At 44.2% G+C, this 24,124-nt stretch overlaps 1 protein-coding gene across 1 annotated transcript in view; it reads right to left on the bottom strand.

Moving 5' to 3' along the window:
• SLC5A1 (solute carrier family 5 member 1) overlaps positions 1–24,124 on the bottom strand; it is a 61,940-nt gene that overhangs the window by 15,889 nt on the left and 21,927 nt on the right. Inside the window, exons 3-10 of the mRNA XM_008542549.2 lie at positions 20,929–21,033; positions 20,260–20,319; positions 18,979–19,083; positions 8,294–8,399; positions 7,063–7,143; positions 5,745–5,965; positions 5,368–5,503; positions 3,656–3,763 (exon numbers count right to left, since the gene is read on the bottom strand). Of these exons, the coding sequence (XP_008540771.1) occupies positions 3,656–3,763; positions 5,368–5,503; positions 5,745–5,965; positions 7,063–7,143; positions 8,294–8,399; positions 18,979–19,083; positions 20,260–20,319; positions 20,929–21,033 (922 nt within the window). The remainder of the gene's footprint in view (positions 1–3,655; positions 3,764–5,367; positions 5,504–5,744; positions 5,966–7,062; positions 7,144–8,293; positions 8,400–18,978; positions 19,084–20,259; positions 20,320–20,928; positions 21,034–24,124) is intronic.

A 24,124-nucleotide genomic window follows, 5' to 3' on the forward strand; every position in this document is an offset into this window, starting at 1 on the left:
AGGGAAATTCAAATCAAAACCACAATGAGATACCACTAGGGGCTGGCCTGGTGGCATAGTGGTTAGGTTCACATGCTTCACTTCAGGGGCCCAGGGTTCACAGGTTCAGACCCCAGGCATGGATCTAGCACCGCTCATCAGGCCACACTGTGGTGGCATCTCACATAAAATAAAGGAAAATTGGCACAGATGTTAGCTCAGGGCCAATCTTCCTCACCAAAAAAAAAAAACACACACACACAACGAGATACTACTTTGCACCCTCTCGAGTGGCTATAATTGAAAAAAAAAAAAGACAGATAATAACAAGTGTGGGTGGAGATGTGAAGACATAGGAACCCTCATACATTGCTGGCAGTAATGTAAAATGATACAGCTACTGTGTAAAATAGTCTGGCAGGTCCTCAAATAGTTCAACATAGAGTTACTATATGACCCATCAATTTTACTCCTAGATATGTACCTAAAAGAAATGAAAACATATGTCCACAGAAACATTTGTACATGAATGTTTGCAGCAGTATTATTTATAATAGCTAAAAAATCGAAAAAAAACAAATGTCCATCAACTGATGAATGGGTAAACAAAATGTGGTATGTCCATTCAATGGAATGTCATTCATCAATAAAAAGGAACAAAGTACTAAGACCTGTTACAACATGGATGAACTTTGAAAACTATGCTCAGTGAAAGAAGCCAGACTTAAAATAGCAACTACTGTATGACCCCACTTATATGAAGTAGCCAGAGTAAACAAATCCATGGAGACAGAGGTAGATCAGTGGTTGCCTAAGGCTGCAGTAGGCCCTAGGGGAGATTGGGGTGAAATACGGGGTGATTACTAATGGGGACAGGATTTCTTCTGAGGATGAAATTTTCCTCCTCAAAATTTTCTAAATTCATTGTGATGGTTGCACAACTCTCTGGATATACAAAAACTGTTGAATTGCACACCTTATGGTATGTGACACATAACTCAAAAAGTTGTCAGTGAAAAAACTCTGACCTAAGCAAGTCATGCCAACATCTAGGCCCCATTTTTTGGTTTGTTAAGTGGGGATAATACTACACCTGCCCAAATCAGAATAAGGGATTGTTGCTTTAAAATTTTTCCCAATCATGGCAAGCATGGTTGGCTACAAACTCTATTACTCCTTCTGTACCAAGGCGAGCGCAAGGTCGTCCCTGCTGAAGCTGGAAGGACAGGCCATGATGAGGGCCCGCCGTTGAGAGTACAGTCTCAGAAGTAAAAAGAGTAAACTTTGGGGTCACCTAGGCCTACCATCCATCCGATACATGAATCCCGTCCAACCTTTTCCTCTGCTCAAACTCTCCAGAAACAGGAAATCCACTACCCCACAGGGAGTCTGCTCCCTCTTGGACAGTCCTGAGTAGGCTGATGTCTGCCTCGCTACAGCCTCAGACACAGTCCCTATGCTACCCCACAGAAGAGGTCTTACCCTTCATTTATCTTACCATCTTTCATATATTCAAAGACAACTTATGTCCCCTCAACTCTCTCTTCTTCAAGCTAAACATCCTCAGTTTCTTGCAATATTCTGTATAACTGGGTTTGGGGAACCCAAATATATAGAACTCGTATCACTCCATTAACCTTCAGCTTGTTAGATTTGAGTCAACATTGCTGCCTTTGGAGATCTCTTTCACACATGATTCTAACATTTCTCTAGGTTTTGTATCTGTAAATCTTTTCATAGTTTCATTTTCATCTACAGCTTTGCAAGAAGAAATGAAAAGGCTGCCTATTCCAATTATTTTGTCATTTGTCAAGAGGTTTTTTAAATGATTCCTCCTGAGTTCATATAATGTAGATCACAGTCTATTGGAGCTACAGAAAGAGTCATAAAGATCATCTAGTCCAACTGTCTCACCTTTCAGTTGATAAAACAAAGTTCCATTTCAAAGAGTTAGTAGTTAGGGCTTCAAGCACTAACTCTGTCATTTGCTCAGTGTTACTTCATCTGTTAATTGATAAGCTGGATGGAGCTCTCCCCTCTGTACTACACTCTTTTCAAACTCTCATTCGTTTATTCACTCAACAAATATTTGTTGAACATAATTTTACAGCAGTCCAGGAAAGAAGTAATGGTATATCAGAGTAGGGTGATGGAGGTAAAAACAGATGGAGGTAGATGAATACAAGAGATATTTAGGAGGCAAATGGACAGAATTTGGTGATGGATTGCTCAAGGAACATTTACTGGCTGAGTGGAGGAGGCTGAATCTGTAAATGAGACTGAAAGGATGGGGAAAAAAAACACAAATAGGAATGTGTTATGGAATCCAAGAGAAGAGAGTCCTCAAAGATGAGTGATCAATAATGCTGAATGCTACTGAGGAGTCCAGTAAAACGAGGAATGGAAAATATCTATTCAATCTAGCACAGGGCAGTCATTAGGGAATCTGGTGTTTACAGAAGCCAGATTTCAGCCAAAAGTGAGAGAATGACAATGGCACATGTAAACAGCAACTCATTGTCCTGCTTCCCACACATCTTTCTGTCATGCACAATCCACTCTAACACAGTGTTCAGAGCTACAGTCCTTCCCAGGATCTGCCAATCGAAAGAAATAATATAAACAACCCCACAGAGGCCAATTCAATTCAAGCCAGAATTCTAAAAGAGCCATGGGACTCTTGTTAATTGCAACCTTAATTAATAAGCAGCCTGGTTCAGTGGAATAGTTAACTACTACTCTCATTTTTATAGAATTTGAATGCAAATGGTTTGCCCAAGGTCATGCATCCAGTCTGTGGTTAAAAAAAAAAAAACAAAAAACCATCCCAAATTCCTCAATTCCAGCCTTGAGCCAAGTTAAGCCAGACAATGAGTTGCTGTGTGGCCTTGGAAAAGTCACTTTCTCTCTGTATGCCTCAGTTTCCTCAACTGTAAAATGAACAGGTTTGACTAGACGGTCTCTATATTTCCTTCCAGCAATAAAATTTTATATAAGTTTATTCTAAATTTTCCTGATCGATACCTTTGAATTTTTAGTCTCCTGAGACCCCCTAACCTAACGAGATTTGCATCTCTTGAGATAGAATTAGATTTTTCTTCAACATGAAATATTAACAGTAACCTCACAGGTCTGCCCCCAAACTCTAATTATTCTGGACTCTGAAGTACTCAATATCCTAGGATAACACAGTCTCTTTTGTGAGAAGCTCCCTTGTATCCCATCCATCGACTGCCTCAAACATCCTCATTCTAGAACTTAAATCACTCCTTGCTCTTCTCTCCATGTTTTTCCTAAGAACAGTCTACAAGTCAGTTCATTTTCAGGTAATACCCATTTAGTTCAAGTCTTCATGTTAATGTCTACTGGAGAGCTTCAAAAGACCTTCTAGACGAGCATGGAAAAGCTGTGATTTTCCCTAACATGTTTTCACATCATCTCTTTTCCAAGCCCGACTGATGGACAAGCACCACGTCTCATGGAGCCCAACCAACTCATGTCTCCTTCCCACTGAAGGAAGAGATGTTAAAAAACTGAGGACACCCGGAATGAGGCTTTCCCTGCCAGCCCCACAGGATCAGAAACGCCTTTGCCCTAGAAGGTCCACAGAAATCTATGTGAAGCCTAAGCCCAATCAGCCTCCCAAGAAAGACCCACCAGCAAGGATGACTCTTACCATCAGGCATGAGCTCTATCACCAAAGTTGGGTAGGCAATGTTGGAACAGCCAACCTTGATGCCGCAATATTTCTCACATTCTGAGGGGAGGACGCAGGCCACTCTTTCTGGTGAGAGATGAAGAGCCATGTCAGCAAGCAAACATCGGGGAAATAGTTCCAAGATTCACTTTCTTGCTTTCTGCTGAGGAAGATTCACCCTGAGCTAACATCTGTTGCCAATCTTCCTCTTTTGTTATGTGAGCCGCAACAGCACGGCCATTGACAGATGAGTGGTGTAGGTCTGCACCCGGGAAATAAACCCAGGCCTCTGAAGCAGAGTACACTGAACTTAACCACTAGGCCATGGGGCTGGGTGAAGATTTACTTTCTTAAAACAAGGCTTCAAACAGGACATTCCTGCCCAAGGCCCTGAAATGGTTCCACAAAGACTAAAGCTGCTGGCTGAGCCCTTCCATGCCATGCCCCTGCCCTGCTGGTCCTGACCATCCCCAAGCTCTGATTGGGGAGAAAAGACAGTTCCTAGGCAGAGGAGGGAGGAAGCAAAGACACTCTAGGGTGGGGAGGGAGGGGGCACAATCCTTAGACTTTAGCTAGCTACCCTGCAGCTCAGCAGCGACGATGATTTTGAATACCACAGTGACTTGTGGCTCCTAATCTTGAGGTTTACCTTAAGAAGCTATTGACAGTAGAGTTGAATGCCCAAATAACTAAGGGAATTCCCCAGGAGAAGGGCAGTTGGGTAGTACTTCCAAGATGTGGAAAATCTGGAGAGAGAGAGAAAGAAAGTAGCCTGGGAGGGAAAAGGAACATCTAGAAACTTAGATCCAGAGACTTATAGAAAATTCTTGAAATTTCTATAGAATTTAGATCAACAAACGTTCGTGAGGTACCTACTCCAGGTATATCATTTAGTGCCACCCCATTTAGCACTGATTCGTTACAGCACTAACTATCTCAGTACCTTAATATGTGTTATATCCATTATAATATAAACTATTCAATTAGAAATATTTTTCTTGTGACAGGCAAGCTAGAATAAGAGTGTGAGAGCACTATTAGAAGCACTTTTAACAGCTAGTGGCAGCAACTGCCCCCGGACTGTCCTGTCTTCATTTTGGAGGGCGCTCACCAAACCTTCACTCCGTGGTGCTCTCTTTTCTGTCATTATTTAATGTTCCAGGAAACAGTTTTGACCTATGATGACTGATCAAAGAGCACATGCAAATGGAAATGTTGGAGAGGCCACAAAAGGGCCAAGAAAGAATTCTATCACCCTGGATAGCAAAGTACAAAGCTCAGGACTCCTTCAAGGAAATGGTCCAGGAAACAGGGCTCAGAGCAGCAGGCAATTAGAGATTGGCTGGGGGCCGGGGTCCTTTGACACTAAGGACATCATACACACTACTACAGTCTGGGCTGGGAGGGACTGAGCAAGAAGTGAGCAAATATTAGCCTGAAGAAGCTACAGCTGAAGGCATGTTGTGACTTCAGAGAATTTACAGAGAAAAAGGGGAAAAGCAATTGCCAATGTAAGGAACTAGAGAAGACAGCTCCACAGGCTCTGTGACCTCAAGTTGCTAACTTGAGGGGGAACAGAAAGCATAGCAAGAAAAGAAGAAGCAGTGGAAAAGAAGGAACAGGGCTTTAGAAGTGACTCGGAGCCAGGAAAATGAGAGAGAGTAGCCAGTGAGTCCAGCAGGAAGCGTTACCTGTGTACAGGATGCGGCTGACCATTCCCGTCATCACCATGAGGAACATGGGCAGTAGTTTCAGGTACCCACACATGATACAGCCGCCCTTCACATGAGACATGTTTTTGGCTGAGAGGCAGCGTTGCACGATGACCTGCCAGGGAGAGCTTAGTGAGGGAGGGGTGCAGGCCAGAGACCCTAAGACACCCTCCAGGTACCCCAGCTCCTAGAGTACTCCCATGTCACCTGGCACTCCCATGTCACCAAGGCTCAGTGACCCTCAGACCACATGAGCCCTGCCCCACCTTTCTCAACTCCACAAGCCACAGACAGACAGGAGTCCCTGTAGCACCCTGAGGGATACCCTCTCCACCCTGAGCATCCAGCGTGAGTACCTGATCTGTGCACCAGTACCACAGGGTGAGGATGAACAGCCCAAAGATGAGCCCAGGCCATGGCAGGTCTCCCTTGAGGGGATCTCGGAAGATGTGGAAGGAGTCGGCCCTTGGGGTGTAGCATTCTTCTTTGATGGTGATGTTTCCATCAGAAATCATGGTTGGAATAGCTTTCATGTACTTTTCCATGAAGGCTTCATAGCCTCCCACCTCATTAAAAGCTGGAAAATATTGGCAACAAAAATCAACACGCTGACGCTCTCAACTCTGCATAGTGGTTTCTTCCTGTGGATGCCTGAGAAACTGGGAGGACCCAACCCACGGCCAGAACCCTCGCTGTGTGGTCTTGGGCAAGTCATTCTGGATCTCAGCTTTCTCTTCCATAGAATGGGTTTATTAACCCTGCCCAGCCCCCTCAGGGGGCTACAGTGAGGGTCCAAAGCAATAACCTGTGAAAGTGCTCCACCATAAACCTCTTTACAAAGGGAAAGTATTTGAATTATTAAAAGAAAGGTCTTGGTTTTGAACTAGATTCAAAGACTCTGTCCTGCTCCGCACCCCCCGCTGTCAGCAGACACAGAGACACACAGACTGATCCCAGCAGTGGCCTCAGCAGTGGTGGGATGGACAGAGAATGGGAATTTCCAGCTCTTAGAAAACAGAGCATAGAGAGCGGATAAGAGGCTCCACAGAACACACAGAGAGCATGGGCCCCCTTAAAAATAAAACGCATTTTATATCCTCCCCTAACAAGCACATCTACATCGTTAGGATTTCATAGACAAATAAAACTTCAAAATTTAGGTGGAGGGGGGCCAACATAGAGTGGCTAATTTTTAAAATTTTGTCAAGTAAGGACAAAGACAAGAAAATGACCCATTACTATCCCCAATTTGTTTTTTAAAAGAACATTTAACGTCAAATTGTAGATAAGACATAATCTGAGATTTAAGATGAAACGTATGAATATATTTAGCCTGGGGGATGTCTAGCCTTATCCTCTTCTTTGTCTGGTTTCTCTACAGGGAGAAGACCACATCATCAGAGGCCCATACTGGCGACCACTGGCCCAGACTGTCTAGAGAAGGCAGCAAGGATCCAGGTGCCATCTGGTCCAGGCCCCGCCTGAAGACTCGAAGGCTGAGGAAGGTACCACTGCACACTCACAATGATGGCCAGACCACTCCCCTGGGGAGGGCAGAGCATGCCCAGCTCACTGCTTGGGCCAGCGGCAGGCAGGGAGGATGGACTCACTTTTCTCTCCCCGGGCCACTACCTCTGCCTCCCCACCTCCTCAGCCTACCCCAGCCCCACTTACCAAACCCAGTCAGGATAGCAGACCCCACCAGCATGATCGCAGTCTGCAAGGTGTCCGTGTAAATCACAGCCGCCAGGCCCCCTAAGCAGGCAAGGAGACAACATATCTGACCTCACGTAGGAGGGCAACCTGTCAGCCTGCCTCCTTTCCCCACCCTCTGCCCTTCTGAGCACACCCTTCAGTCCCCCACCTGCCTTTCCTTCCTTCCCTCCCTTGTCCTGTTACAGCAGTCTGCTACCTAGCATGTTCCAACATCTCCACTTGTGACAGAAATGCTGGGAAGGCCTTGGGGAAAGGAGAATGTTTCTCTCTATTTGAAGAGGAAGAGCTTCATGTGACCCTTTTAGCCAAGAGATGGCTCCTCTATGGTAAGAAGAAGCATCTTCCACAAATAAAGGCAAGGAAGACCAAAGAGCTGACACCCTACAAGATGTCTTGGTACATTACCAAACTGGCACATTTCAAAGGGCTACTTGGATGTCTACTCTCTCTTTTTTCAGACCATCTAAGTAACTTCTTGTCTCCAAAGCTATGGGGCTCCAGCTGAGCAGTAAGTTCCATCACTGACCCTGGCCCCACTAACGGGGGCAGAGTAACACCTCTGCAAAGGTGCCCCCAACTGTTAGTCGTGTCACCAGCTTCTCCAGTCATGTCTTGAGTCTTTCTCTAAAATCTCTTTGTATGTGTCACTCGCTCTCTTTCTCTCTACAGTGCCTGCCAATCTCTGTCACATCAAATCCAAGGCCTCTGTCTGGCTTCCAAGGCCTTTGCACTGTGACCTCATTTGAACTATCAGGCCTTATCACCCACACATAACTCCCAACTACCTCCCATTGACTACCCTCCTCCAGCCAAGTACATCTGCTTGCTCACCCTGCCTCTGCCCCATGCCATACCCATTCCTGCCTACAACCCCTTGCTCTCACCTCTCCTTGTGCCTGGCACTCCCTACCTGCTTCTTCCAACTCAGCCAAGTTCTCTCCACAATCTGCAAGACCAAGCCCTGCCCCACCTCCTATAAGAAGCTGTCCTGACTATTCCAGCCAACACTGGGTTTTCTGGGGCCACTTGTATAACTTATTAGGGTCTGTGAGCTGGGACCAAGCAAATACCCCATCCTGAAACTGTTTCCTGAGTGTATCTCTTCCTCGAGGGGAGAAACCGTCTCCAACTTCCCTTTATGCTTCACAAGTGGCTAACCCTGAGCTGGGCTTGAGCTGAATGGACTCACCTGTGATTGTGTAAATGCCAGTGACTGCCAATAAGAGAATGATGGCCAGGTACAGATCCAGGCCCAAGGCCATGTTGATGAATATGGCCCCAGAGAAGATGTCTGCCTGGAAGGAGAGGATAGGAGGAGTTAGGGGTGAGAGAGGCCAGCTGGCTGCCAGGTGTGCCCAGGCCGTGGCTGAGTCCCTTCACCTGCAGAGACAGGGAGGTGAACTGGGAGGGGTTAGCAGAAACCATCTCCTGAGTAGTGTCAATGCCTATGATTTCTGGCCCCCATCCCCGTGTCCTTTGTCTGAATCCTATAATTAGAGATTCACATTTTTATCCCCAGTTAACAATAGGGAAGACAAGCACTGCAAGATTCCACATATATGAGGTATCTAAAATAGTCAAATTCTTAAAATCAAAGACTGGGATGGTGTTGACCAGGGGCTGGGGGCATGGGGATGGGGATGGGGAGTTATTAATCAACAGGCATAAAGTTTCAGTTAAATAAAACAAATAAGCTCTAGAGATCTGCTGCACAACATTGTACTTACAGTCAATAACAATGTATTTTACACTTAAAATTTGTCAAGAGGGGGCCGGTCTGGTGGCGTGTGGTTAAGTACAGACACTCTGCTTCAGGGGCCCAGGGCTTGCAGGTTCGGATGCCCAGCGCGGACCTACACGCTGCCCATCAAACCATGCTGTGGCAGCGTCCCACATATAAAATAGAGGAAGACCAGCACAGACGTTAGCTCAGGAACAGTTTTCCTCAAGCAAAAAGAGGAAGATTGGCAACAGATATTAGGTCAGGGCCAATCGTCCTCACCAAAAATAAAAACATTGTCAAGAGGATAGATGGCACATTGTGTTCTTACTACAATAAAATAAAAGGATACTAACACTTGAAAAAGCATCACACTTTATTCCTAAGTTTCCCAGCAATCTTTTTTTTATAAATGACTATTTTCTTTTCTTTTTTTGTTTTTAAGATTTTTATTTTTCCTTTTTCTTCCCAAAGCCCCCTGGTACATAGTTGTATATTCTTAGTTGTGGGTCCTTCTAGTTGTGGGACGCTGCATCAGCATGACCTGATGAGTGGTGCCATGTCTGCGCCCAGGATTCAAACCGGTGAAACCCCGGGCAGCTGAAGCTGAGCACGCAACTTAACCACTTGGCCATGGGTCCGGCCCCCCAGCAATCTTTATTCAAGATGATAAAAGATATTCCATGAAAAAAATGATTCCATGGTCAAAGAGGTCAGTGAAATGCTAGATTATACAAAGTTAGGCAGTTTCTTTACTACATAGCTTCTCTGAGCCTTTAATATACTGTGAGTCCCCAGGAGGGGAACATGATAAATGAACCTTCACAAACTTATTTAACTATGGAACTCTGTTTGCCAAGCAACAACTATTAACACCATAAGGTTCCTCCCAACCCACACAGTGGACTGCTGTACTAAGCTATTATCCATCATTTACACCTCAGTGTGCAAAGGTTTATCAGATGTATTCCCAAAAGCAAGTTTGAGTGCTAGAGAGTCCATGAGAGGGAAACACCTTTGAGTGGAGAGTAACTTTACCAACATTATAATTTTATCTTCCCAACCCCAGTGAAGTCCATCTTGACTCAAACACAACCAGAACATCACCAAGAACCTCTTGCACAGCAGGCTTGGTGCTAGGTGGATTTATCTAGATTATCTCATGTAACTTTAGAAAGAATTGTTCCCTCTTCACCCCTGAATTCCCCATTTCTTTTTTTTTCTTTCTCCCAAAAGCTCCAGTATAGAGTTGTATATCCTAGTTGTAAGTCATTCTAGTTCCTCTATGTGGGACACTGCCACAGCATGGCTTGATAAGCAGTGCGCAGGTCCGTGCCCAGGATCCAAACCAGCGAATCCCAGGCTGCTGAAGCAGAGTGCAGGAACTTAACCAGTAGGCCACAGGGCCAGCCCCTAATTTCCTATTTCTTGATGCAGTTCTTTTTTTCCTTCCCTGCCTCATTTAGCCCCATAAAGAAACTTCCACCTGGCTGGATGGGGCAGTTGCAAATTTAAACCAACAGAGAGTGCTGGGGTCACCCAAAAAGAATTTTCATGGCATTTCCAAAATACTACCAGGAAGGGTAGTATTAAGGGGTGATCATGGTGAATCTTTTGTTTTCAAATCTCTGGGTGCAGAAGAAACTAGATTTATTCTAGATGCAATGCATGCGCTGTTTACTGCACAAAATCTGCTACATTTCAGGGCACATAAAGGGCTGCCTAGTCAGAGCCCTGGAGAATGGTGCCCTTGCATCTCTTCTCTATTCTTATCTTCCCCTCTCTACTTCTTGGCAGCTCCTCAGGGCCTTCCACGGACTCAGTTCCTTGCCAATCCAATCTCCTGTTCCCTGCCTCTTTTAGTTGGCAGAGAGCTTGTCTTACACTAGGTCCATGTTTTTGTGCTAATGCATGACCCCCTCCCCCAAGATAGGCTTCCCAAAGACCTGGTGCCTTAGCTCCCCTACAAATTCTCTTAGCCACAGGGGACCTAATGTCATCATCTTTCCTGGTAGAGGAGGAGAAGCAGAGCCAGGAGGTGAAGAGAGAGATGGTGACTTAGAAAGAGACTGTCCCTCCCCGCCAGGGTGATTTTCAGCGGCTAGAAGTGGGAAAGTCCTGTAGCCAAGAAAAGCATTCACCTTCCAGGCCCTGGATCTGTTGGACCTTGCCCTCTGCAGTGGCCAAAGAGGAAGAAAGAGTCCTCAGCTGTACATTAGCCTTGCCAAGGGTGAAATGAGCACTCCTTCCTGACTCTGCACAGTAGGCCACTTGAAATTGTGATGTGTATTCATATTGCCGGTCCCTCCCCTCCCAAGCCTCTATATCGTCACATAAAGTTATTTTGACTGAAAGGGCCCCATTGATTGATTACAGTGGAATGCTGTTAAGTGCAGACACTTTTGACTCAGTGGATTAGCTAATAAGCATAAGTGAGCTGTAAAAAGATTCCAAGGTTGCTACTGCCTTAAAAATGCCCTTGGTTCTTTATTTTCCAGAGTAGTTAATTTGTAATGCTTTATGACAACATGCCATAGAAGACAGTGATATCCTCAATAATATTTGCCTTGCTATCTTTAGTTACAAATAAGTAACACGTAACTCCTAAGATAATGCTCTAAATGAAGTCTATAAAGCCTTATGGGAAGCGTTGAGATAATAGAAATCTTGTTTTTATAATACTCTGTTTCCAGATAACAGGGCGGATAAAGAATTTCTAAGAAAATTTCCCTCATGAATTGAAGAAACCTAGGAGAAATTCTTCCTTCCATGAGTCATTCCTAACTTCAGGGATAAATTCTTTCTGCCCTTGGAACCCCAAAAGCCAGCAGGAGTGCCTGGGGACACCACAGCTCAACTCACTTTAGTCCAAGCACTCTGACATTAATCTTTGGATCCCCTAGGTGCCCAAACTTTATTCTGCTTCACTAGGGTTTTTTTTTCCCCCTCCATAGCCAGAGGATTTTATAGTTTACCAAGGGCTTTCAGATACATGCATTGTTTGGATCCTCAAAACAAGGTAATGGGACAGGTAAATTGGCTCCACCTTACAGATGAGAGAGACAAAGTTAAGGACTTGCTCAAGGGCTAAAATATAGGTTTTCTGTTTCCAAGTTTGATGACCTTTCCACAACATTGAAAGGTAAGGGTCCTCCTTTCTGGAATATTTTCTGCAGAGAGCAAGGTCTTTTTAATCAAGAAAAAATTTTAATTACTTTTAAAATAAAATGATTTATGCGTATAGTTAAAAAACAAACAGCACAGAAAGTTGTTCATCAGAAAGTAAAAGTGGCCCCATTCTCATCACTCAACCCAAAGGTGACCACCATCAAGAGCTTTTTGTCCACCAGAGGATTTTTAAATAGCTTGTTGAAAATTGTATATTAACGATTATGTTCCACAGCCCCTAAAAATAATAACTCAGAAGATGAAAACATGGAAAAATGTGTACAGTTTGATGCTAAGAGTGGGGAGAAAGACCACAAAATGGTACCCATACTCTGATTGCAATTCTGTAAAGGAAAGCACACAATATGAGCAAGACCAAAATATGAAAATGTCTGTATTAGAATTATAGGATTATGCGTGCTTTTTCCCCTGCAGATTTTCTTAAATGCCATTATTACATTTTTCATACAGTTTCACTGGTGCAGGGAACAGAAATTTAAAAACAATATGTTCTTTATGGATATATAAGTACACATATATATGTAGTAAAAATATAAAAACATAGACCAGAAGAATACATACAAAGTTCAAGATAGCATTTACCTTTTAAGAAGGAAGGAAATAGGATCAGGAAGGGTACAGACAAGCCTTCTGTTATATGTGTAATGTTTAATTTCTTTTTTAAAAAAATGATTGTTTATAGAATCCGGGTGGTTGCATTTGCTCTATTATTCTCTGTATTTTTCTGTATGTTGTAAGCATGTCATTACTTTTTTATTTATAAAAATAGGGGACTGGATAGGGAACATACCACCAGCTTTGATATAAAAGAACTCTTCTATAATCCTAGAAGATCATTTGTTTCACAGTTCATCCCAGACTGCTCCTTCTCTAAACTGCTCTTAGCCTTTAACAAAGAAAAAAAAAAGTAAGGAAAGAAGAAAGGAAGGAAGGAACGAAGGAAGGAAGGGAAAGAGAAAAGCAAATTTTCCCATGCTGCTAAGCAAAATCAACTTGAAGTGAAATAGAAAATTATTGTCCTCTAGACCAGCGGTCAGCAAACCTTTCCTGTAAAGGATCAGATAATAAATATTTTAGGCTTTGCAGGCCATACAGTCTTTGTCCAACCTGCTCAACTATGCCGTGGAAGCATGAAAGCAACCATAGACAATACATCAAGTGAGCGTGGCTGTGTTCCAATAAAACTTCAGTTACAAGAACAGACAGGAAGTTGGATTTAGCCCAAGAGCTTTGTTACCATCACTTTGAAAGTCTGGCTGAACAATGTCCATGGGACTCATGGAGAACAATAAAATTACAGAGCCAATTGGAATACCTCTTAGAGTAACTGAGTCTCTAGCCGCGAGCCTTGGGCAGGTTGCTTTGTCTCAACTCTGATGCTTTGAGATCCTGCGATTTTACATGTGTGTGTTTGCTGCCCATTCTGGTCTTAATTGTATCTAAGCACCCAGTAAATCCTGCCTGGCAATGAGGTTTGAGATAGAAAACCCCATTGCTCAAATTTCGCTTCCCATTTGTGAAAATGAATGGCCCAAGTGATGAGCATTCAAACCTTAAGCAAAAGCCAAAGTTCTTATTTTCACCCACAGATCCAAAATGGACAGCGGAGTTGCTGTAAAAGTTTATTGCAGTCATGATCTGTGATAACAGCCCCAGGAAACGCAAACAGGGACATTTAGTCATCACATGCAATTCATAAAATCTGAGGCTTTATCTCAAGTGATTGTGCACATTTGAATAAGACGTGTGATGCTAAGAAATTTTACAGAGCAGAATAATTCTCAGAATGAGATAAAGCAGGGTGCTCAGGTGGCGCCAATAAAATTCCAAGGCATGCATGGAGAAATAATCAAGTCTGGATCTAAGAGCCCCAAAGGACATGGCCACAAGATGGCAGCCATAGTCAAGACTCCACATTACCGCTGCCCAATGGCCTGGGTCACATCTGGGCACTGCACCTGAAAGGCATTTTGCTTTCTCTCTTCCATCAATTACACACCCATTGGATCCCTACATCCTCCCCCAAGCCTTCCTAGCAGGTCCCTGATTGTTCCCTGTCTGGACATGGATCTCACAAGGCTGCTCTTCTCCTTTTTTCATCCATCACAAACTCTCCCTGTCTCTCCTCACATACAACAAAACTGATTAATCTTTGTGTGCAATATAAAGACCTAACTACCTTACTTCGTTAACTAACAATTCTTTTCTTTTGTCCCCAAACCCTGAACTCAAGTGTGTCTCAATGTGAGCTCCTGGCAGGTACAGTTGACATCAGTGTAATTCATTTAAAGATTTAATGCTCTATGACCCATGGTGAACGTGAAGTCAGCCAAATTTATAAAGATGAAGGCTTACGTGTCTGACCCTTCCCTGCCCTTCCCCTCTGCCTAAATGTTCCTCCTCCATATCCTTCATACACCCAGTGTGCACAGATATTCTCTCCTCAGTCTTCTCAAATCCTATTCTCAGAAACTCACATATATTGGAAGGTCATTTAACTGGCTTTCTTAATTTTTCCCAAGGTCTTGAATTTTAACCTACTCTGTACTAGAGGAATGAGAGACTTAGAAGGCAGGGGGAATACAATGTCAAAAGGTTTGGATTCAGCAACAGGGACCTTGCTTCCCATCCTTGTTCTGCTACTGTTTCACCCCACAAAGTCCCCTCCCCAATCTGGACCTCAGCTTCCCCATCTGTAAAATGAGAGAATAAGACATAGGACTAGATGATCTATGCCATTCTATCATCCTATGCTTTCACCCCATCCAAGCACAGAGCAGATATGAAGAGAACACAGACTTTGGGACTAGAAAGACCTGGGTTCTAATCCTGGCTTTGCCATTACACTAGCCATGTGATTTGGGACAAATTACCTAACTTCTCCGAGACTCAGTTGTGTTTTTCATGAAGTGGAAAATAAAATTTTAAAAATCCCTACTCCTGCAGTATTCTTAGGAGAACTGGAGACAGAATAAGTAAAGCCCCTATTGGAGACTAACTGAAGAGACTGGCACTAAATGAAGGGCAGCTATCATCCTTCTTATGCATTATTCAGGGAATCACTGGAGGTGAGCAGCTGGAAAAGGCCTCCAGCAAGGAGCCCCAGAAATCACACAGAGAGGGAGCAGCCCACACCAAGTACTATTCAAAAGCAAAATTCAGAAAAAGCTGACTGCTAGGGAATGGGCTCCATCAGGACCTGAGCTCAGCTACCTGGGGGCTCCCAAGTCCAGGGAGGTTTAATCAGTAACCTGAACAATAGGTGAGGTGATCAGGAAGGAAGGGAGTATGGTTAGACACTTAGTTTATTTATATGACTACCCCTACATCAGCTCCAAGGGCAAAGAGTGCCCTTTCCATGGCAACTGCAGTCAACAGACTTTCACTGGCTTGAACTGTGGACTCGGAGAAGGCTTGCTTCCGAGAAATGGAATCCCAGTGCTCTCCTCTACATGCTCATTAGACAGGTGTCACCTCACAAGCTGAACAGAGGAGGAGCAGTTCCCTCACCAACCTTAGGAAGCCTGATTTCTCCACCCCTTCCAGCACTTCCTAGTGCAGATTCTGCACGCTGGTCTCTAATGAAATAGGACTGAAAAGCCCAGGGTTTTCACTTGTAACTTAGAACTAATCCTAAAGGAAGGGAGGAGCAAGTGAAGGAGGAGGCCTCATCACATGGGCAGGGAAATTACAAAGGCACCAATCAAGGGAAGCAGCAGTTTGAGTCAGGAAGCTGGGCAGGAAGAGAGCAGTAATCCTGAGTGTCATTCTCAACTCCAAGACAAAGCCCCATGGGCCCATTTAGCTACAGCTTGTTTTCATTGAATTGCATAAAAAAAGCTATGTGCAAGACCATTCAATGGGGAAATGATAGTCCCTTCAACAAACGGTGCTGGGAAAACTGGAGATTCACATGCAGAAGTTGGACCCCTACCTCACATCATATATAAAAATTAACCCAATATGGCTCGAAGACCTAAATGTAAGAACTAAGACTATAAACCTCTTAGGAGCAAACATAAGAGTCAATCTTCATGACCATAGATTTGGCAATGGATTCTTAGGAATGGCATCAAAAGCATGAGCAAGAAAAGTAAAAATAGATAAATTGAACTTCATCAAGATTTAAAACTTTTATGCATCAAAGGAAAACAACCAAGAAAGCAAAAAGACAGCCTACAGAATGGGAGAAAATATATGCAAATTATTTATATCTGATAAGGGTTTACTATCCAGAATGCATAAAGAACTCTTTCAACTCAAGAACAAAAAACAAACAACCCAATTTAAAAAAAATGTATGTGAGGTTGGCCCAGTGGCATAGTGGTTAAGTTTTTGCACTCCACTTCAACAGCCCGGGGTTCGTGGCTTTGGATCCCAGGCACAGACCTACACACCGCTCATCAAGCCATGCTGTGGCAGCATCCCACACACAAAATAGAGGAAGACTGGCACAGATGTTAGCTCAGCAACAATCTTCCTCACCAAAAAAAAAAAAATTATGTGCATGTAGGCCAGAACTGGAAGGTAATAATATAAAAGGAGAAAATAATTGTGATAAGCTGAAGATAGCTATATAGATATACAGATGTATTCCTTTAAAGAAAGTACAATCAAATGCAATGTGTAGGCATCATTTGGATTCTGATTCAAACAAATCAGCTGTAAGAAGACATTTTTTAGATAATCAGGAAAATTTGGATATGGATCAGATATTAAACTACCTAAATTAAGAAATTACCATAACTTTCACTGTATGATAATTGCATGATAGTTAAGTTTTTAAAAAGTCAAACATGAATTCTGAAGAATTTACAGTGAAATGACATGATGTCTGGGATTTGATTTAAAATACTGCTGGGGGAAAAAAAGTGGAAGGGGATAGATGAACCAAGAATGGAAAAATGTTGATAATTATTAAAGCCCAGTGATGAGTATTAGGTCCATGAGTGTTCATTATACTATTCTATTTCTGCTTGTGCATGTTTGAAATTTTCCAAAATAAAAAAAATTGCAAATGTTATTTAATATTGTTGTTGTGTCAACTTCAAGTAATCAGGAAAACAGAAGCACTAGCAGCTATTTTTTCAACACCCTACCTAGCGAGAGCAGAAGGTTCAGTTCAGAGCCAACCCAACTCAGATTTCAGCCAGGGCAGATCTTTTGCAAGATGCTGAGATTGGTCCAATCTCACCTTTGGTGCTGGCTGGGGAAAGACAAGAAAAAGGAGAAAAACTGACCATAACCAACGAGATAGTGCCTCTGATAGAGCAATGAGCACTTTGTAACTGCCAACTAAGGGGAAAAGCTGGAGCCACTCCCTATGTGATCTCAGAAAACGCCACTTCTCTCTTTGCCCTTGGATTTGGCAATGGAGTCTTAGAAATGACCCCAAAAGCATAAGCAACAAGAAAAAAACCACATAATTTAGACTTCATCAAGATTTAAAACTTTTGTGCATCAAAGGACACTACCAAGAAAGCGAAAAGACAACTGACAGACTGGGAGAAAATATCTGCAAATCACATATCTGACAAAGGTCTAGTATCCAGAATATACAGCCTTCTTCTCCAGGTAGGTTAGGGAGCTGAGGCGTCCAGGGAGCTTCTCACAGGGAGGGTCGAGGGCTCTCACGTTCATCATCATATCTTACATTCCACTTACACTTCATGTTGTCAAATAAATCCATTTGATCCTCACCACCAGCCAGTGAGGTAGGCAAGGCAGGAATTGTTATTGTCATCTTACCCATGAAGAAGCTAAGCTCCAGAGAGGTAAAGCAATAAGCCATTTGGGCCAGGTCATCTGCTGGTAAGCAGTGGAGCAGACCAGGAGCCCAGGCTCCTCCATAACCCCATACTTCCTCCAATTATTCTTCTAGGTAGTTTTCTGAACAAGGTCCTATTTTCTCTCTGTTATCTTTATCATTCACATTTTCCTTCTCTTTTTTTTCTCGCTGTTGCTTTGACATTTATCAGACTGACAATTACTTTGGGGATTAAAAAAAGATGTCAGGCAAAACATAAGCAAACTTTTCTCTTCCCACCATCTTTTGGGCTGTAGAGGAATATCTAGAACTTCAGTGGTTTCCTGGGTATTTGGCTTTGTTTTGTTGTACCATCAAAAGATGTTGACTTGCACACTTTCAAGTGAGTAAAAGTGAAGTGGAGAAGGAATACAAGACTTGCTCCAGTGGGTCAGCCCAGAACTCTGCACAGCTCTCAAGTCGACCCCAACAGCCAGCCAATCTCTGAGAAACCTCAGCTCTGAAAACTGGGGCCTGTAGCCCTCTGCAAATGGCAGGGAGACAGGCTAAACGGTGGGGAGAGCAGCCCCAGTGGTTGGATTCAGAGAGAGTAGGAATCTCCCAGAGGGTTAGCAACCAAGGGACAGGGAGCTGATTCTAAGCAAATATAAGAAGTCTCAGACAGAGAAAAGGACAGTAAACTGGAGCTAGATGTCTGGGGTCTACTCCTGATTCAGCACCTTGAGCAAGTACTTTCCATCTCCAGGGTTTTCGTTTCCCTGTCCATCAAAGAAAAACGAGAGTCTTTGAGGTCCCTTCAAGAGTTGTCACTGACTTCCCATGTTTAAGTGCATCAGAAATATCAGCTGGAGCCAGGTTCTGACCCTGACAGGGCATAAAGTCCCACAGCTACCTCTAAGGTTGGGGCCAGCCCTCAGACACCCCTAACAGCCTTTTAATCTTCTATTAAGAACAGCTTTCACTGAGCCATCTTGAACCTGTTTATGTTTTTAACCTTCCCCACAGTGGAGGATAAGGAGTTCTATGTATTGGCTCCTTGACATGTGAAATAGAACTTCACCCTAAGAAGAAACAGGCCTAAGAGACGAAGTTAATGGAAAGTTATAGACTGCCCCTTGGTGGACCAGCTCGTGCTGAGGAGTGAGAGTGGGCAGGTTCTGAGACAGCCAGTGCACAGTTCCCAGGGCAGTGGACTCACCGAGATCTTGGTGAAAATGTAGAGCAACAGGGACAGAAGAGAGAGGTAGACCTGGATCCGCTGGCCTCCAAATCGCTTCTTCAGGTACTCTGGCATCGTCACCACCTGCATGGGATGCAAGGGAGGTCACCACCAGCCAGAGTGACCAGAAGGCCCAGAGCAAGCAGAGTAGTGGCATTCACTTGGTGTCAGAAGTGTGATCAAGGCTTAACTCTCATTGGTCAGAGAAGTCTGAGATGTGGACAGATGGCCTCCATCCTCCAGCCATTTGCTCATCTTAATCCCACATGGCCTGCCACTGCAGAGGTAGCTGGGTACTATCCCAGGACATAGAAGGTGCCCAATAAACACTTTTTTTTAATGAACACATGACTGCACATAACTAAGAAGGTAGATCTTTGCCTTGGAGGAGGAGGGGATAGATAGATAGATATTCCCATACAAAGCACCTACTGTGAACGAGACATCACAGCAACGTTGGCATCTTTTCAGTGCACCTAACAAGGTGGCCAGGCAGGGCATGTGTTTCACCCTGCTCTGCACACATGCCTTGAGAAGGATTGTGGCTACAGACCTGCTGAGCTGTTCCCCCAGTTCCTTTCTGTAAATTCCAAACAACGCTGTCTCATCCCCTCTATCCTGAGCCTGTGTCTCCTGGGATCAGACACGTGTCACCAATAGTCCACGAGCCTCCAGAAGACACAGAGCCTGCCCTGTGTTCCTTCGGTAGTGCTGTCAGCTCCTAATGTACAGACTTACATGTAGTAGGTGCTCATTATATCTCACTGAAGAGATGATACTAAAACTGTCATATGTAAAATGTCAGAGAGACTCAGTCAAGAGACTGAGCAAGCATTTGATAGTTGAGTACCAGCTGCATGCTCAGCAAACAAGAGCTGCTGATACATGTAAATGGAGGGGAAATATGGGTTTTTTCTCATGAAGCCTCCCTTCCAGAGGCAGAGGCAGACAATTATACACCATGAGCAGATGCATGGAAGTGCCTTGCAAGTACACACCCAGCATGAAGGGAGGTGGTGCTTCAGAGGGCACTGAACAGAATGAGACTGCTTGGGAAGGCTTCCTAGAGGGACAAGTCATGGCTGAGTGAATCTGTTTAATGCCCCCAAGAGCAGTCAGGAACTTCAGAACCTGGGAAAGAAACCCAAGCCACAGGCTTTCTCTGCCATTTATCCCATAAAGTCTCTTCTGCCTTCCAGGAGGACCAAGCTCACATGTATATTTGTCAGCAGGAAATAGAATCACAGAGCAGATACTTACCCCAGCCTTAATGTAAATGGGGACAAACACCCAGCCCAGCACAACTACCAAAATCAGGGCCTGAAACCAAAAAAGAGGTGGAGTCAAACCAGGAAGAATCTTAGCCCATCCTGCAGGGTCCTCAGCTGCTGCAGGACAGTCACCCAGCATTTTTTCTTTGGGCTCTGAGGACAACTCCCTCGGTGGCCATGAGAGACTGGAGGAGGCCTTTGCTGCCTGATTGGCCCACAGGAATGGCAGCTGGGTAACGGTGGAGGGAACCCAAGGGGACTGCACCACTGACATCACAGCTCATTTTGCCTCTTCCCTGGCTTACAAGGAGTAAGATACCATTTAGAGAACTTTTAAAAAGGTAAAAATAATAATAATACTGGAAATCTGGTAGTGGGCATCCAAACCTCCAATGTGGGTGAAAGGGTACAGGAGGGCTTGACTTTTTAAGAGAAGAAAGAAACACCATTGCTGTCATGTCAGTGGTCTTCTCATGCTACTTTGGTGTAAAGGGAGCAGGACCCTGGGGCTCCTGAAGCTGTGCCCCTCCTCCATGTGCACCCCAGGGTGGCCCTGAGAGGTTGCCTAACATCTAGAGCATCTCTGAGCATAGATTGAACTGGTCAACTGCTGAAGCTCCTCCCAACTCCAGGATACAACGTCTCTGATGTTACTCACGTTCCATTCAAAGCCCCCCATGGCGATGCCTGAAGCTGCTCCTGACCCCGCCAGCCCCACAAAGTGGCCACTTCCAATGTTACTGGCAAAGAGAGAGGCTCCAATCTGGAAACACAAAGAGAAAGTCAGGTGAAGACTCTGCTTTACCAGGACATTCAGAGTGGGCCAAAGACAGAAGAGACAGTCAGCCGAGAGACAGATAAGAAAGAACAGAGGCAGGCCAGGAACTTGACTGTGCTGGAGTCTGTCAGGAGCACCGGTTCCGAAAGCTGATGTGGGGACCTGGGTACTAGTGAAGATGAAAAGGAGACATCTGAGGAAGGGGCAGTGGGACCCATCCCCAAATCAGGTCATATGTGGGTCCTTTGTGAGCCCAGTGCACAACAGTGAAGAGGACATGGGAAGCCCCATGGCCCACCAGGCCTCTTCTAGAAGTCTCCTAAGAGGCTGTGGGCTCAGGAACAGGGCCTGTGCCATTCTCCTCTGTGTCCTCCAGCACTCCTGGCTTTGGACCTTAACCAATGCAGGCTCTCAGTATATGTAGACAGTTTCGTTGAAAGAAATCATTTAAAAGGAAGTCTCTGGGCCTCAGTCCTCTCACTTGTCAAAGAAGGCAGGGGGTAGAGCCGATGACTTCCAAGTGACTCCTAGCTGTTAAATTCTGTGATTCCATGTGCTCACAAGTAACAAGAGATGCTATTAATAATAATAACAATGTCTCTAAATTGATATAGTATTTTTATTTTTCACAAAGGTCCCAGAGACCCCACAGACCCATGCACAAAACACTACATTTTTCAAGGCTGTACACATGTCTAAAAACAAACGTTAGAAGACAGGTTGGAGTACATATATTAAATATCTAAGAGTGGAAGGCTGGAAGGGGGAAGGAGAGTGGGATCATGAATGGGAGATGAAGGACAAAATATCGGGTGAAACAAGACAGGGATCTTGCAGTGACCAATCACAATACTGTGCCATCAACTCAATTGCATCTGAGGACCAAGAGAAAGTTCTTGAGTCCTTCTATACCTATGAAGAGAAGGCATAGCAGCATCTGATACCAAACTAATATAATTATTCCCATTCTTGCTGAGCCATGACGGGAGGCTGGTAGTTGTCTAATATCCCTAATACAGTCCAAATATGGAACAAAACATGTATTTCCCAAAAGAAAGATTACTCCAAGAAACTGTCCTAACCCCAATATAAGGCAGTGGGTGTTTAGTTCCAAATGCTAAGTCAGAGGAGAGGGAGAGATCCCTGAAGCCCAGGCCAGAAGCAGGTCTCCAGAATGAAGAGACAGTGGTATAAGTGCCTTCATTCATTCACTCAACAAATATTAACTTAGCATCTACTCAATGTGTCAAGCACTATTCTAGACAGTGGGGATTCCACTATGAATAGCACAGACAGACTCTTTACTCTCCAGAAGCTTATATTCTAACAGAGGAAACATAAATAAATAAACCAAAAAAAAATCGGAGAGTGATAAGTACTGTGAAGAGATTAGAGTAGGTGTGATGAGTGACTACTTTAGATTGGAGAGTCGGGCAAGGTCCCTCTCTGGGAGGGACCTCTAAGCTGAGATCAGAATGATAAAAGAAGTTAACTATGCCGACATCAGAGGGAAAGCATTCTGGCAAAGCAAAGACCCCCGGGGGGGAAGGTCATCATGGTTGAGAAGCAGAAAGAAGGCCAGAGTGGTGGGTGAGGAGATGAGATGGAAAGTTGGGAAAGAATGCATCATGTAGGTCCTAGGAAGTGGATTTGATTCTAAGTGGGATAGGAAGCCACTGGAGAGTTTTAGCTGGTGGAGGGACAGGATCTAATTTCCTTTTAAAGATGGCTTTCAAGTGTGTGGAGAGTGTAGTGTGGGGGGCAAGGGAGAAAACAGAGAAACGTGTGGGAGGCTACTGCTCCATCTAGGTAAGAAAGGACAGAGGCTTGGTCTCAGGTGGTAGCAGTTAAGACAAGGACAAGTGTAAAGATTGGGGGTATGTTTTAGAAACAAAGTTGACAGGGCTTGTTGATGGATCAGATCTGGGAAATGAGGGAAAGAGTAATCAAGGGGAACTCCCAGATTCAGGACTTCAGTAACTGGGAGGATGCCATTCATTAAGAAGGGGAAACTGCAAACTTTGATTGTTGCCACTTAAGAGTTTCAATCTTTTGGTATCTGTACTCTAAACTGCCTTGCACAACATAAGGATGTTTGTCTTTGTTAAAAGAATTTGTTGTTAGTGCTGTTGAGTGGATTCTGACTCCCAGCAGCCCTGTGTACAGCAGAGCAGAACCCTGTCCAGTCTTTTTGCACCATCCTCTCATCTTCTGGCGCAATATCAGACAATGCTCCGCTGCAATTCATAAGGTTTTCCCGGCCAATTTTTTCAGAAGTGGGTAGCCAGGTCCTTCTTCCTAGTCTGCCTTAGTCTAGAAGCTCCAGTGAAACCTGTCCACCTTGGGTGACCCTGATGGTATTTGAAATACTAGTGGCATAGCTTTCACAGCCACCACAGTATGACAACCGACAGATGGGTGGTGTGGTTCCCTGACTGAGAAATAAACTCGTCCTGCAGCAATGAGAGCACCAAATCCTGACAGACCACCAGTTAAAAGAATAGGACCCAGTAAACTTTGCATAAAGATGTAAATTACCATGTCTCTGACTATAAGTGGAATTCTCATGGTGTGAAAAGTTCTATTGCTCCAGACTACATCTCGTCCTCATTATAGCATAAACATTAAAATGCTTTGCAAGGTCCAAAAAAAGAAGGGTAAACTGGGAGACAAGCAGGCTGCTTAGAGATATCTATCTCTTTCTCCTCAAAGCTTGGTGGGGATAACAATCCACTTTTAATCAAATTTCTTTTCTGCATGTAGCCTGCCTCTCCTGAGCCGTTATCTTTTCATTTATCATGTCTCACTTGATAAATTATTAAGCCTAATGTTCTACTATTATGGACATAATTACCAGTAATGATTAACCACATTAGATTAACCCTGAAGTTCAAGAGGTCCTCTCCAACATCCCCCCAAATGGGGACATTGGACTTTAAGCAGTTGCAGGCTTTCCTGAGATACCCCCTCACCATCTGATGGAATGAGAGCCAGGAGACCTTTGGGGATTCTAGAATGTCCTTGGCACAGGTTCAATTCCCTTCTGCAGGAGCACTACTGTTCTCCCAGTTGCTCA

This window comes from Equus przewalskii, chromosome 7 (assembly GCF_037783145.1).
Source record: "Equus przewalskii isolate Varuska chromosome 7, EquPr2, whole genome shotgun sequence".
NCBI lineage: Eukaryota > Metazoa > Chordata > Mammalia > Perissodactyla > Equidae > Equus > Equus przewalskii.